The sequence below is a fragment of the Drosophila sulfurigaster genome, chromosome 2L (assembly GCF_023558435.1).
Source record: "Drosophila sulfurigaster albostrigata strain 15112-1811.04 chromosome 2L, ASM2355843v2, whole genome shotgun sequence".
Classification (NCBI taxonomy): Eukaryota; Metazoa; Arthropoda; class Insecta; order Diptera; family Drosophilidae; genus Drosophila; species Drosophila sulfurigaster.
The window spans coordinates 14983101-14996233 of record NC_084881.1 but is presented as its reverse complement, the minus strand read 5'-3'; the positions used below and the strand labels follow the sequence as shown (position 1 = coordinate 14996233).

Sequence of the window (13133 nt, the reverse complement as noted above, 5' to 3'; positions counted from 1 at the left end):
GTATACGAAATTTGTAAATGGAATTTAATTTCCGGATTAGAATAGACATTTCATGCATTTTGAGGTTAGGCTAAACTTTTGGTAGTCCGCCTCTGTGTCTGGGTCTGAGTCTCCAGTTCGGTCTCAGCCGTTGCTCTCTATATGCCTCAATGGACAATTACAACAGCGCCAACAACAACAATAACAACAACAAGAGGAGCACGGTAAGAGCATTGAGCTTTGGTTTGAGGCGTGGCTCAGGACCAGGTCCAAAAATTGTTCAACATTTGCGGTTTTTTGCTGGCGGCTTTTGTCGTTCTTTGATAAACTATAAAAGGGTATGTGAATTTTGTAATTAAATAAGTAACAAACGATGAATAAATAAGATAGAAAATAAACAACAAACATCGTATCTTTTATGTGGTGACAAGTGAGAGAAAATATGTTCAATCGATCCTTTTATTTTATAGATATGAAATATAAAATCATATTCAATTAATCCTTTAATTGTATAGACATAAAAATAATATGAAATATAAAATCTAAAAGGACCATCAACTTATTATAACTTTAACTAAACTTGTACTTTTTAATGAAATTTTAAATCTAAAGGAACCATCATAACTACAACTAAACTTTTCTTTTTGTTGACATCAAAATAATGTGAAATATAAAATAAAAAAAATGATCTTAAATGATTATTTTGAGTATTGACTTACAAAACCTTCAATTGAATTTGTAAAATTTTAGTTTATTCGAGTATTTGAATTTGAACTTTTAGATAGAAAATGAACAACACAAATCTTTTCTTTTATGTAGTGGGAAGTGCAGGAAAATATATTCATTCAATCCTTTTGTATTGTAGACATACAAATAATAGAAAATATAAAATTTAAATCAGACCAAATTTTGTAATTTTGACCAATATTTATATATTATTATTATTATTATTTATATATTATTATTATTTATATATTTTGAAATATTTTTTTTTATTGTTGACCTCTATTTTAATTCCAATTTTTAGTTAAACAAGTTAAAAAATATGTTTTATTGCAGTGCATCTGTACTTCGACATTATTTAAACAAAATAAATACGTTCACTTGTTTAAAAATTTGCCAGTTTGCCAATTTTCATTTTGTAGTAAATTTTGGTATCCACATAAAGGCCAAATGCAAACACAACTTGAGACAGTATGAGCGAAAGAGAAGGAGCGTTAGGGTGCAGGCGAGAGAGCGAGAGAGAGAGGGAGAGAGTGGAAGCCTGTGAAATGCTTTGATTGAGACATGACAGTCTTTCCCTTCTCTCCCCTCTTAGTGTGCAGGAGGAAACTGGCTCAGATTTATGTTGTTCGTATCGAGTTATTAATGTAATTTGGTCTGCCAACAGAGCAGACAATGCCAATCACAACGTTGACTATGGCGATGATGACTATGATGAAGATAAAGCTGGGTGTGTGTGTGTGTGCATTGAATGAATTTGGGCTTTTGATATGCTTGTTGATGATGAGTTGACAATGATGTTGAGCCCCACCTCGTTTAGCTCAAACTAAATTTTTTAATGGAGTGAAAATTACCGGAAACACAATTCAAAACTGCTTCGGCTTGAAGGCAACAAACAAAAAGAATAAGAAAAAAAAAGTCGGAGCCAAAATAATATCATAAAAACCCCATAGAATTCCTACATAGACTTTAGACAATAGCTGCTGAAAGCAGAGGTAAAAACAAGGGTAAAAAGTAGAGAAGAAAAAAAATGAGTGAAAAACAAAAGAAATCTTCAAGCTAAATGGCAGCAACGGGTTCTCTAATCATCCAGAAAATGGAGCAACCTCAGGGAATGAGCACACTTGTTGGGGCAAGGTGCAGGTGTATGTGTGAGTGTGTGTGTGTGTGTGTGTGTGGCATGCAACACCCTTGACGCCGGAAACACCTTGTTTTCGGCGACCTACCCCAAAAGCGTCTACAACATATTCCGTTTATGGCGTTTTCTTGTGCAATACACATAATATGCTCATTGTTTTTAAAACAACAACATGTAAAAGCAGGTCGTCTGATGAGGTGAGAGACTTTGGCGTGAAACGAGCCGGGAAAATGCGAAAAGCAGAAGGCTCAAAGCATAAAGCATTATGGGCAGATTGAATAGTTAAGAGGAGCACACTTTGCAAAGTGAAAAGGAATTCTATTGAATGATATTTCGCGATTAATTGGTATGTAAAATGAAGGAAATCTTTATTAATTTCCTTTTATTATTGATTGCTAGAAATGCAATATTATAGTGGGTCATAGAAAGCGTTGGAATTGTGTGTTATTAAATAATATTTGGTAGCTAGAAATGCAATAGAAGAAGATTGAATTTTAGACTTTGCTTTCTTCTTTTCAATTTTAAAGTATGAAAAAGACGAAGCAGTATCTTAAATTGATTTCATTTTAATAAAACTTTTAACATAAATGCTGAACATTATTTTAATACTTATAACTATTGCTGTGAGAAGAATTTAATGTTTAATGGTATATGTTGATTATGGATAAATTGTTGCCACTATTATAATTTAATTTGCATCAATTGTGGACCACATTTGAAAGAAGACTATGTAAATTTGAAACAGCAAGGTTGCAATGTTATTTTAATACTTAGATTAATTTATATGAAAAAAAACAAGCAGTAATCTTAAATATTGAATAAATAAAGTTTAATTGATTTAACTGAACTATTGCAATAGATTACAGTATTTTGCAATGTCTTATTTTTTGTTTAATGTTCTTGGTTTGAGGAATTTGTTCTTAAAGTGATCTTATTTGGAGAACACAATTTTATAGACAAATGTTCTTGATTTTAGAAATTGGTCTTTTTTATTAGTGTAGTAGATTTATTTGCCTTAAGTTAATGAAAGATTTTACAAAGTTGAAACTGTTGAAGAATTGAATTGAATTGTTTATGTTAATGAATATAGAGCTAAGCATAGAAAGAAGCAAATCAATATTACAGCGAACTCTTGAAGCTGCCCTCGCAACAGTTTAAGCAAAGCCTAGCCTAGCCGACAGCTTCAGCTTCAGCTCCAGCTCCAGCTTTTCGCATTCAACTTTGGAGTTAAACCATCTTTTTAGCCCTTGGTTGGTTGGCACGTTAGCCGGATAAGTTTGTGTCTGCGTGTTTTGTGCTCTTGCTTTGTTTAATAATGAATGAATGAGTGAATGACCAACTGAATGAGTGAATGAAACATACTCGTACATACCTAAACAAGGGCGCGTCTCGCATGGTGGAAAAGGGGAAAGTTTAACATGAATTATTATGTGCGGAAAAGTTTCATGAAGCTCAGGCCCAAGTCGAGAGCCAGGACCAGGCTGAGTCTAGGCTGGCCAGCTAACTGCAAGAGGGGAACACACACACACACACACACACACACACTTACTGATGCAAACAGTCCGTACCCGTTCTGGTTGGTTTGTCTTGGAACTGAAACTGAAACTGGGACTGAGAGTTTTTTTTTTTTTTTCTTGTATCTGTTACATACAATTTGTTTTAATTGCGCAAAGTAGTTGGCAACACTATTAGTGTAGCCAATTAATTTTCATTTAACAAGCAGCCCGCAGGATTCACGCTTCTCCTTGTTCGTGTTTTTGCCCCCTTTATTCTTCTTATTCCCATTGTTGTTGTTGCTATTATTCTTGTTGTCTGCGCTTTACTGAGACATTTAAAACACTGCATCTCTCCATCCCTTTCGCTCTCTCTCTCTCCCTCTTTGTCTTTTACAGTCCGGCTTGCCATTTATCAATGATTAAACTGTTTTATTTCTGTTGATTATAAACTAAAAGCCAGCCCATAATTCACAAAAGAATTTCAGCTTAACAGTTTTTTGGGTTGACATAATGAAATTTATTATCACTGCACATTTCCAAAAGCTTTCAAAATATGATTGTTTTAAACTCATTTGTTTTTATTGAATTATCAATGAGCTTATGTTATGGTATTTCAATTCTATTATAGTAATTGAAAAGATGATAGAGAAAATATAATTTGTAATGCAATTTCTCATAATCTGCATTCCCATTTTTGACTAATAGTTTATCATATTGAATTGTTGTTAATTTAAAAAGGTTCTTGGAATCGATAAGTTTGTTTTAAGCTTAAATATCTACGTATTGTTCTCGCTACTCATGGGGTAGTAACAGTAGTATGTTATAATCTATTTTGGCTCAGAGAATAATAATTGTACGAGTAATATTTATTCTAGAAATTGTTTAAGAAATACGTTTATTTAGCAAATGACGTCTTTTGCAATTGGATCTTAGTTGCTTTGCCTGACATTGTGGTATATTTGGACTTCTATAGATATACCAAATATTGTCATTGGTATATTTTTAAAATAATATTGCACTTTTTTTTGCTTTTATTCATAATGTGTAGAGGGTATCTCGCAGTCCCACACAATTGACTGTAGCTTTCTTACTTCTTATTGATCTACTTTAAGATTTAAGCCTGTACAATGAGAATATTTCGTAATTATGAAAAACAACTGGATTAAGAATTGATTCCTTTATATTCTTGCAACTAATTATACAACTTTAAAATGTCTTCTATTCTAAATTAAAGATTATTTTAAGAGAAAATCTTTAAGTAGTTTAAGACATTTGAATAGTAGCTCTTGATAGAAAATGTTTTATATTCTTGCAATTTCTAATATACTTTGCTAGTCTATACTTTTCACTTGAAAGTTGTATTGAGAGCGGTAAAACATACGAATTTTGTTTTTTAAATATACTTCAGTAGTTGGTGATCCATTTTATTTATTTATTTGGACGTTGACGTACTAACGGCAGTACCATCAAGTGGCCCAGCGATACCAAGCACGGGCTTGTTGACGCGCGGAGAAAACAAAATAAATTTGTGAACAGCATGCATTAAACGAAAACCGCGAATAAATATTAAAAGACGCTGGACAGCTAATTAAATTAGATTAAAAATATGTTAGAATAAATGTATAATAAAATAAATAACAATTAAATACTCGATAAATAAGCTAATAATAAGGTTTTAAGCAAAGGAATAGATTTACTAGAGCAAACTACTTTATTGAGATTATTATAGTTCACACACAGAATACGGAAGCGATTATGGCAAGCAAAGTTAGTAGATCTACGTGAAATGAGAAGTAGAAGAAAATTCCTAGTGATCCTGACGGGAACTGCAAAACTAATTTGACTTAACAGCTCCAAAGAGTCAATTTCACCATTAATTAGTCTCTGTATAAAAACAGCACCTTGCATAGTTCTGCGGTCAGAAAGAGAAGGAAGGTTTAGTAATAAAAGTCTACTGCGATATGGTGGTAATCTAATATTAGGATTCCAATTTTTAAAGAGCTTTCTTATGTTTTTAAAACAACACTTAATTTAATTTCTTACACTACTTATAACATGGCAAACTTGCAAATTTCATTTACAAGAAAACACTTTTTGTTTATTTCCTAATAATATGAAAATATTTTTGATACATGCTTCTCAAACACTTTATACATCCAAATCGAAATCCAAATCCAAGTCCGAGTAATTACTTGACTGCAACGAGTTCATATTTGGGCGGATCTGTGGCAGGATATGCCTGTTGTGGTGGCATCTGAACGTTGGTCGATGTTTGCACTGGGACGGCAATTACTTGAGGTTGAGGCGGCAGAGTTTGGGTGGTTGTTGTTATCACACATGGCGAGCGCCGTCTCTGGGCAGGGGCAACGGCAACGGCAGCTCCTGAGGTTGGCACCACAATCACATTGCGTTCCATCATGCGTCTGCAGCGACGGCAAGGGCGACCCAAGGCCCAGGGTGCTGTCAGCATGCGGATGATTCCAAAACGATGATGGCAATCGCATTGGATGCTCACTTGTTGCACTTCGGCCATTTCGATTATTGAGGATTGTATTCCGTGTTTGCCGTGGTTCGTTTCGTTACTGAATGCCAGAGTAATCGATGCATTGCATTTATAAAGCGAAATGTTTGCGCCACTCGCTCTTATCAGCTATCATAATCCTCGACATTCGGTATCTTATCAGACAATGAAGTAACTTAATGATAGATACACGCATTTGCCTTGTCGTGATTCATTTGCAGCCATTGTCAAGGCGTCGATTGCTGTTTACTGCTTCATAGGGGTCGCAAGTGTTAAGCTCTGTGTGGCAGTGCATGACTCACGAGTATCTTGAGGTCGGGCAATCCCAAAGTTGATGGAGCTAAGTTGAGTCAGGGCTTCTTAATCGTCGTCTTAAATTGCGTGGCTGCCACAACCAAAGTGACTCTTAGGTAGGTTTACTGTCACTTCAATTATTGGCTTCTTATTCGTCCTCCAATTGAGCGCTTTATGATGCTAATAACTTTTATTGATATCATTTCTAAGGACAACTGCACTTTAAATGTCTTTATTTATTATTATTTTTACTGCTGCGTAAAAGTAAATTTATTTGGCAATGAAATCCTGTTGCCATTTGAGAGACAGACGTCCTTCAAGTTATTTGACTAGATTTATAGTTGTTTTTTATATTTTTTATATCTACACAACATCTGCTGAAAGCTTATTATCATAAATATCCTAAGTAGCAATTAACATATTGTTTATATGTTTAAGTAAGAAAGACACAGCTATATATGGAATATTGATTTATTACTACATTCCAAATATACCATTTATATATATTTGGAATATGAATTTACTACTACATTCCAAATATATCAGCAGCCTGTTTTTCAATATAAAATTCATTCTTCAATAACTTCAAAGATTAATATCACACCGCAAAACAGATTTTCTTAGTTGGTAACATTAGAGATTTAAAGAGTTGTATACTAAATTTATATATTGAAAAAAATATCGAACTACAAGTTATATTAGGTATATCAATACACAACTATGCTCAAAATATACCAGCAGCCTGTTTTGCAATAGAAAATTATTTCTTGAATAACTTTGAAGATTTATTTCTGTTAGATGCTAATTTTTGAAGAGATTTCAACAGTTGTATAGTAAATTAATATACCAAAAAAATTACTAAAACATACCGAACGTTTTATTATGTATATCAATATACTACTACATTCAAAATATACCATAGAGAATAATTTATACCAGCAAAATAGATAAATAATTGAAATAATTTTGAATATTTTTCCTTTTGCGCACGCAGCAAACAAATTGCAATTATCTATATCAATAAGCATTCGCTATCAATCAGTTTTGTTTACAAATTAATATTATTCCATTATAAGTATTATGAGTAGTGCAAATGACTAAGCTAAATATAATAAACGCATCCATCCATATACATACATGTTAGTGGTACTTTAGTTCCAACATTACGTATACGTAATGTGTAATTTTGTAGCAATATGGCCTAATACTCGCGCATCGTGGAGTGCATTGATTACATTGAGTAAAATGGATTTAAATGACCAATTGAATAGTCAATGGCTCTTTAATGAAATCGACTGAACAAACAGGATTACGAATGCCCATCAAATGGACAGCGCCCAATCCGAGAGAGAGAGAGAGACCCATTCAAAAATAGTTGACAGCTTTTTAAAAGAGGTTTTAATTTCATATTTATACCAATGGCATAACAAATAAATATTTAATGTTTTTTTTTTCCTTTTTGTGTGTTTTTTTGGTTTTTGTTTCTACTGGTCACATGATAATGTAATTTCAATTATAAATAAATACTTTTGTTGTTGTTGTTGTTGTTGGACATTTAAACTTATAGCTGAAGCATTTGAAATGAATTTTCAATTATATATCGAACTGGTCACTGGTTACCATCTGGGCTGCTGCTGGACGATGACGACCTCCTCGCGTGGTGGCGGACGACGTCCGCCAATGTTGAACTCGATGAGTGGTCGATTGGGTCGCATCACTTCCACCTCGACAATGGGGCGTGGCGGCGGTGGCGGTTGGTAGACAGCCGCTGGTGTCACCACCTCGACCACTTCCGGGCGATAGGATGGGGGTGGGGGATAGCGGGAGCCAATATCGATTTCAACGACGGGACGCGGAATCCTTGGTGGCACAATGTCCACCTCGACAATGGGACGTCCACCGTGGTGATGATGATGATGATGATGGCGGCGCTCGTCGTCGTAGTATGACATGTTGCTTCCTTTTTTTTTTTTGTTTTGAGGTCTCGATGTAGCGCTCTTCGAACTTGCTTCGATTACTTCTGCCGGGCGTTGACTGAACTATTTTCGCAATTGCTAAACATATTTAAGCGAGGACAGTTCGCTGGTCGGTGATTTTTTTTGTGTTCAATGGCTTAGTCCATTATCTTGTCAGGTGGTCTTACTGTCTTTCGATAAATTATTGATAAACAATTTCCAATCAGGAGGCGACCGGACCCAAGGGGAATTCAACGAAATGAGTTGTCAAAAATGTTTAATTTGCACTTGAATTTCATAAATTTCACAAAGTGAATCACTAAAGAAAAAAATATTCTCACTTTTTCAAGGAAAACAAAAATTATTTGCTTTTGTCTTATTTCTTGCCAGAAGCAACAGAAAGTAACGAAAATCCCCACTCTCCCTTCCAGTCGAATATTTCATTGTTATCGGCTTTATTTTGTTAGCTGCAACTTACGTTGTCTTTTAAAAATAAATAAACAATTTCCATTGGAAGCGAATGGAATTTGGACATGAAAAATAGCTTGTACACATGAATAATTATTTATAGTATATGAAATGGCGACATAGAGCGCAAATTGAAAATTTATTTCAATAAAATGATTCGCCTACGAGGGAAATATTTAATTGTGAATGTAGAGAACTAAGAAAGATGTTTAAATTTCTTGAATATAAATATTCACTTGTCTATACTTTTCATTCAACTTATTTTTGTAGCAGCATTTGTGCTTTTATTAAATCTATTTATTAATCTAAGAAATATCTTTAGCCATCTACAAATTATGAAGATAATCATCTTGTCCAATAAGTTAAAAATGTCTGACACCTCTAGAAATACTTCAAAATGAAAATGAAAATTTAATCGATACTTAATTAAAATAACTTCTTTTCAATAAACATGCCAATTATCAAATATAAAATAGAATTGTGTAGAAAAAGTAGCAAAGATTTCAATCTTATCTTTATTGGGAAATCATAAACAATGAGTGGGTTAAACAGATTGAAATGCATTTACCATTTCAAAAAGTTTGCTTTTGGGTGTTAAAAATTTGTGTATGTTTTAAAAGTAAAACAATTTAAATTTCCTGAACAAAACGAAAAGTCAGACACAATAATTGTAAAGTATGTGTGTGTAAGTTATCTGTTATATTTATACATAGTAAACATTTTTAACTATCAATACATATATTAAACTTTTTTTTATACGTATTTCTTGAGGTGTTGTTGGCTTGCAACTTGTTGATTATTTTGTTTGCTTGTCGTGTTAGCCGAGAAACATTTCCTATTGATTTCATTAAGTGATAGACACTCGTTCGCCTGATTTCGTCATTTGCTTTAGTTCGTTGTCTGCATTTTACCACTGCGGATAGGGGGGATTGTTGTATTGATACTGATAGCCCTGTTGCTGTTGATAGTAGCTCGCTGAGCCCATAGCTGCCATGTTGCCCATGGTGCCCATGGCACCATATGGCTGTGGCTGTGGCTGTGGCATCATCATTTGTCCTCCCGGTAGTGGCATATAGTTGACTGCCGGATTCACGACGACGACTTCGGGCCGAGCAACCGGCGGCGGATAATATGCCCCACCGTAGCCGGAGAAAACATCAATTTCGATATCTGAAGGACAGGTATGGTATTATTAGAGTTATTGTACCTTCATTAATGTGCGTGATGATGAGGGGGATGCATCAATCATACGATCCGTGGTACCTCAGCACTCGGCAGTCTTGTTGTTGCTTACTTGGACGATGATGGTGATGATGATGACCATAGCGATATGAATCTTCATAATATACACGCATGGCTCCCGCTTACCAATGTGCTTTCTCAAGCACACCACTTCGAATACTGCGCAATGTCGAGGTGCCAAAACATTATTCGGCCTAACAAAAACATGGCTACGACAACAGCAACTGACTTCCATCGACATCGCTATCGACGACATTGGCAATGCCATCAATCAGTTGGTGGGGCTTAATGGAATATCCATTCCATTCGCCATTCCATTCACCATTCCAGTGTTTGTGAGATAAGCGGCAACCAACACAGGTGGTTAGTCATCTGAACTGTCAATTATCAACTGATATCGAACACTGCGAGGGTGGCACGATAAGCAGTGGCCCACATTTGATTATCGCTTGATTATTATTTTTGTAGAATTTAAAAATAACTTTTGGGATTTGTGCATAATAAATTAAACGTTCTTGGAGATATAACTTAGGACTTCATTTAAAAGATGATTAAGTTACTTTACACGATTTGTCAGAACTTAATTTTTATAAATATTAATATAATAGAATTGAATATTAAAGTCTTAAGCAATAAGTAAATAAATAAGTAATAAATAATTTTAATATTTAAATAAATTGAAAATGTTGATTTAAGGACTTAATTAAACAAATATATATTTGTATATATGTATTTAGAGTACTTACTACTTTGTTTACTTTTTATAAATTGATTTATTATGTATCAAAATCATGTGTATTAGTGTGAAGTGTGAAGATCACCCCAAGCAAGAAAGAAATCTAAAGTCGAGTGTGCTCGACCCGCCACACATTTTTAATAAAAGCAAAACAGTGCGGTATTTTTCTTAAATTATACCAAATTAATATACTACAAAATACTAAAATATACCAAAAGCTGTATTCGGTATATTGATGGAATATTAAATTCAAAATATACCATATATTATAAAATATACCAGATAGTATTGTTCTAAAATATACCGAAAAAATACTAAAATATACATTTTCGATATGTTGGTATTGCACTACATATGTACATTCAAAATATACTAGATTGTCAGCCAAAGCTATTATGGGTAGCGGATATAAAAATGAATTATGTTTCTTAAGCACTTAAATCATTCTTCACATACTTATCAAATCACCCTCGCTTATGCTTAGCTTCTTCTGCTTTGAATGCCATAAAACAAAGCAGCTGTGCTTTCATATTTGTGTTCCATTATTGTTGTTGCATGCAAAAGGGTTAGCCTGAATGCCTCAATAATTATTGATTGCAATCAGAACGTAAACTATGCCACAGCTGGCAATTGACTTATCGTCTACCCACTTTAAATACGTAGATGATTCCACTGATTAACACCTTATCAGAGAGATAAGCAAAACAAATCTAATCGAAACGAAATGAAACGAACAAGTGTACAGTAACTATAAAGTATATTTATTTCTTGCGATATTTTTGTTATGTGCTTCTATGTCTAAGGGAAATGCGTAAATTCATCAAAAGCTGCCAAGCTCTTGGGGTTAGCTGCAGCTCTGCTTAATAGCCTGGTGGATTGTGATAGTGGTCATTTGATGATGGTGGATAGTACGGAGGCGGTGGTGGCTGTTGCACTACAACAACTTGTGCTGGCCGAGGCGGTGGCGGTGGCTGCTGTTGGACAACAACAACTTGTGCGGGACGAGGCGGTGGCGGTGGCTGTTGCACTACGACAACCGGGGCAGGGCGAGGCGGCGTCTGAACAACGACAACGGGAGCATGATGACGTCTGGGCCAGCGTGGTGCAATCTGCACATTAATGATGGGTCCACGACGCCCACCTGGCGGAGGGGGTGGCGGACCTCCGCAACGATCTTTGGGTGGCGGTGGCATTTTCTCAACTTCTTGCTGCTAGTTATTTGACTGGAAAATTGTATATGGATAGCTTCTTCTCCCTCTCTTTGGGTGGCACGTCCAAACGCGTTAGTTGCTCGCACGAAACTGAAGCGTACCGAAACGGTAATCGAATTCGAAATCAAAAATGACACAAAAGCTTTGGCAAAAGCCTTTTACGCATTACTCATACGCAGTGTGGGGTGTGCATGAAATTTATTGCTGCTCGATTAGAAGTACACGAGTTTTATCAGTCTCAATTTTGGCAATCTAATCAGTTCGATATCAGGTTGCAAAATTCACATAACTTGCTACAAGTTGTTTGATCAACTTTGCGAACTTAGTTTTTTCAGATTCGAATTGATTTTCATTTCGTCATAAATGGGCTTCCCTGCACTTGAGTGAGTCATTAGTTCGGGTCTAGCTGACTAATAGGTGATTACAATCAGCCATCGATTATGAAAGAGTTTAAATAAGTACATTCGCACTTTGCCAAATCAAATCATTAAATAAAAGTTAAAGCTGTTCAAAATGTAAAAATTTAATCAAAAGTTTAAAATCAATTAAATTTAAGGCAATTTTTGAATGATTTGTAAACTTAAATGATTAAATAAAAGTTCTTTGTAAATTAAAAATATGATCGAAAGATTAGATGAATTACTTTTTAAATTGTTTAAATTTGATGCAACAATTTCTCAGTTAAGCAACACCTTAAAATTGCGTTTGAATTTAAACAACTTAACTCCTAGCGAGTGTCAAATATTTGTACATCAATTAGAGCACAGAGTGTGAATTGGGATATTCAAAGTGTCGAGGAGTTGAATGAAAAGAGTTGGAGCTTATGAAAATTGTAGGTCAATTGACGGGAGATATTAGAGTTAAATCTGAGGAGTGCTTCAATTAGGTTTTTTTTGCCAACTGGGATATTTTTGCATTGCGTGTTGAGTTATATTTTTGGGCGTGCTAATTGAGTTGTTGTTTCAGTTTGTAGGCTGTCAAGTGTGCGGCTTTTGCCAGTGAGCACGAAGACGCGGCAGAAGTGGCAGAGGTGGAGCAAGGCAAACGTTGCATTTGTGAATTTGCTGGCAGGCACTTGAGTGTCACTTTGATCAAAGCCGAAGGGGACCAGGGGGGATAACACAACAACACCAAGGAATAACAGCAGTTTCGTGGTGAAGGAGGTTAGGGGGGCGGGAGCAATAAAGAGGAATACTTTCACAACGTCCTGACAGGCAAAAGTTAAACATGCACAAAGCAGCGAACGACTTGGAAAACTTTTTAACTGGTTGAAAGAAGGAAATGAGTGCGAGAATCGGAGGCTTATGCCGCATAACTCGTACATATTGCAAATGTGTTGGATGTGGCAAGCTGAGACGCAGAGTAGTAGA

At 35.0% G+C, this 13133-nt stretch overlaps 4 protein-coding genes across 4 annotated transcripts; all 4 read right to left on the bottom strand.

Moving 5' to 3' along the window:
• Positions 1-5338: 5338 nt before the first annotated feature.
• On the bottom strand, positions 5339-5934 carry LOC133847146 (uncharacterized). The gene has a single exon (XM_062281962.1). The coding sequence runs from the start codon at positions 5867-5869 to the stop codon at positions 5525-5527; it is 345 nt and encodes a 114-aa protein (XP_062137946.1). The 5' UTR covers positions 5870-5934; the 3' UTR covers positions 5339-5524.
• Positions 5935-7534: 1600 nt separating this feature from the next.
• On the bottom strand, positions 7535-8198 carry LOC133847152 (forkhead box protein G1). The gene has a single exon (XM_062281974.1). The coding sequence runs from the start codon at positions 8101-8103 to the stop codon at positions 7768-7770; it is 336 nt and encodes a 111-aa protein (XP_062137958.1). The 5' UTR covers positions 8104-8198; the 3' UTR covers positions 7535-7767.
• An 897-nt stretch (positions 8199-9095) lies between these two features.
• LOC133847169 (uncharacterized) lies at positions 9096-10021 on the bottom strand. Its single transcript, XM_062282000.1, has 2 exons — positions 9869-10021; positions 9096-9744 (listed from the first exon to the last, which is right to left on the bottom strand). Exons 1-2 carry the CDS (start codon positions 9927-9929, stop codon positions 9482-9484), a joined length of 324 nt encoding a protein of 107 aa, XP_062137984.1. The 5' UTR covers positions 9930-10021; the 3' UTR covers positions 9096-9481.
• A 1271-nt stretch (positions 10022-11292) lies between these two features.
• Positions 11293-11861, bottom strand: LOC133847161 (uncharacterized). Its single transcript, XM_062281986.1, has one exon. It carries the CDS (start codon positions 11743-11745, stop codon positions 11413-11415), a length of 333 nt encoding a protein of 110 aa, XP_062137970.1. The 5' UTR covers positions 11746-11861; the 3' UTR covers positions 11293-11412.
• Between the last annotated feature and the right edge of the window lie 1272 nt (positions 11862-13133).

Excerpts from the sequence above, each read along its gene's own strand:
- LOC133847152 (XM_062281974.1), bottom strand. The coding sequence starts at position 8,103 with ATGTCATACTACGACGACGAGCGCCGCCATCATCATCATCATCATCAC.
- LOC133847161 (XM_062281986.1), bottom strand. The coding sequence starts at position 11,745 with ATGCCACCGCCACCCAAAGATCGTTGCGGAGGTCCGCCACCCCCTCCG.
- LOC133847146 (XM_062281962.1), bottom strand. The coding sequence starts at position 5,869 with ATGGCCGAAGTGCAACAAGTGAGCATCCAATGCGATTGCCATCATCGT.
- LOC133847169 (XM_062282000.1), bottom strand. The coding sequence starts at position 9,929 with ATGCGTGTATATTATGAAGATTCATATCGCTATGGTCATCATCATCAC. Across the intron at positions 9,745-9,868 it reads TCATCACCATCATCGTCCAA|ATATCGAAATTGATGTTTTC; the intron begins GTAAGCAACAAC and ends CCTGTCCTTCAG.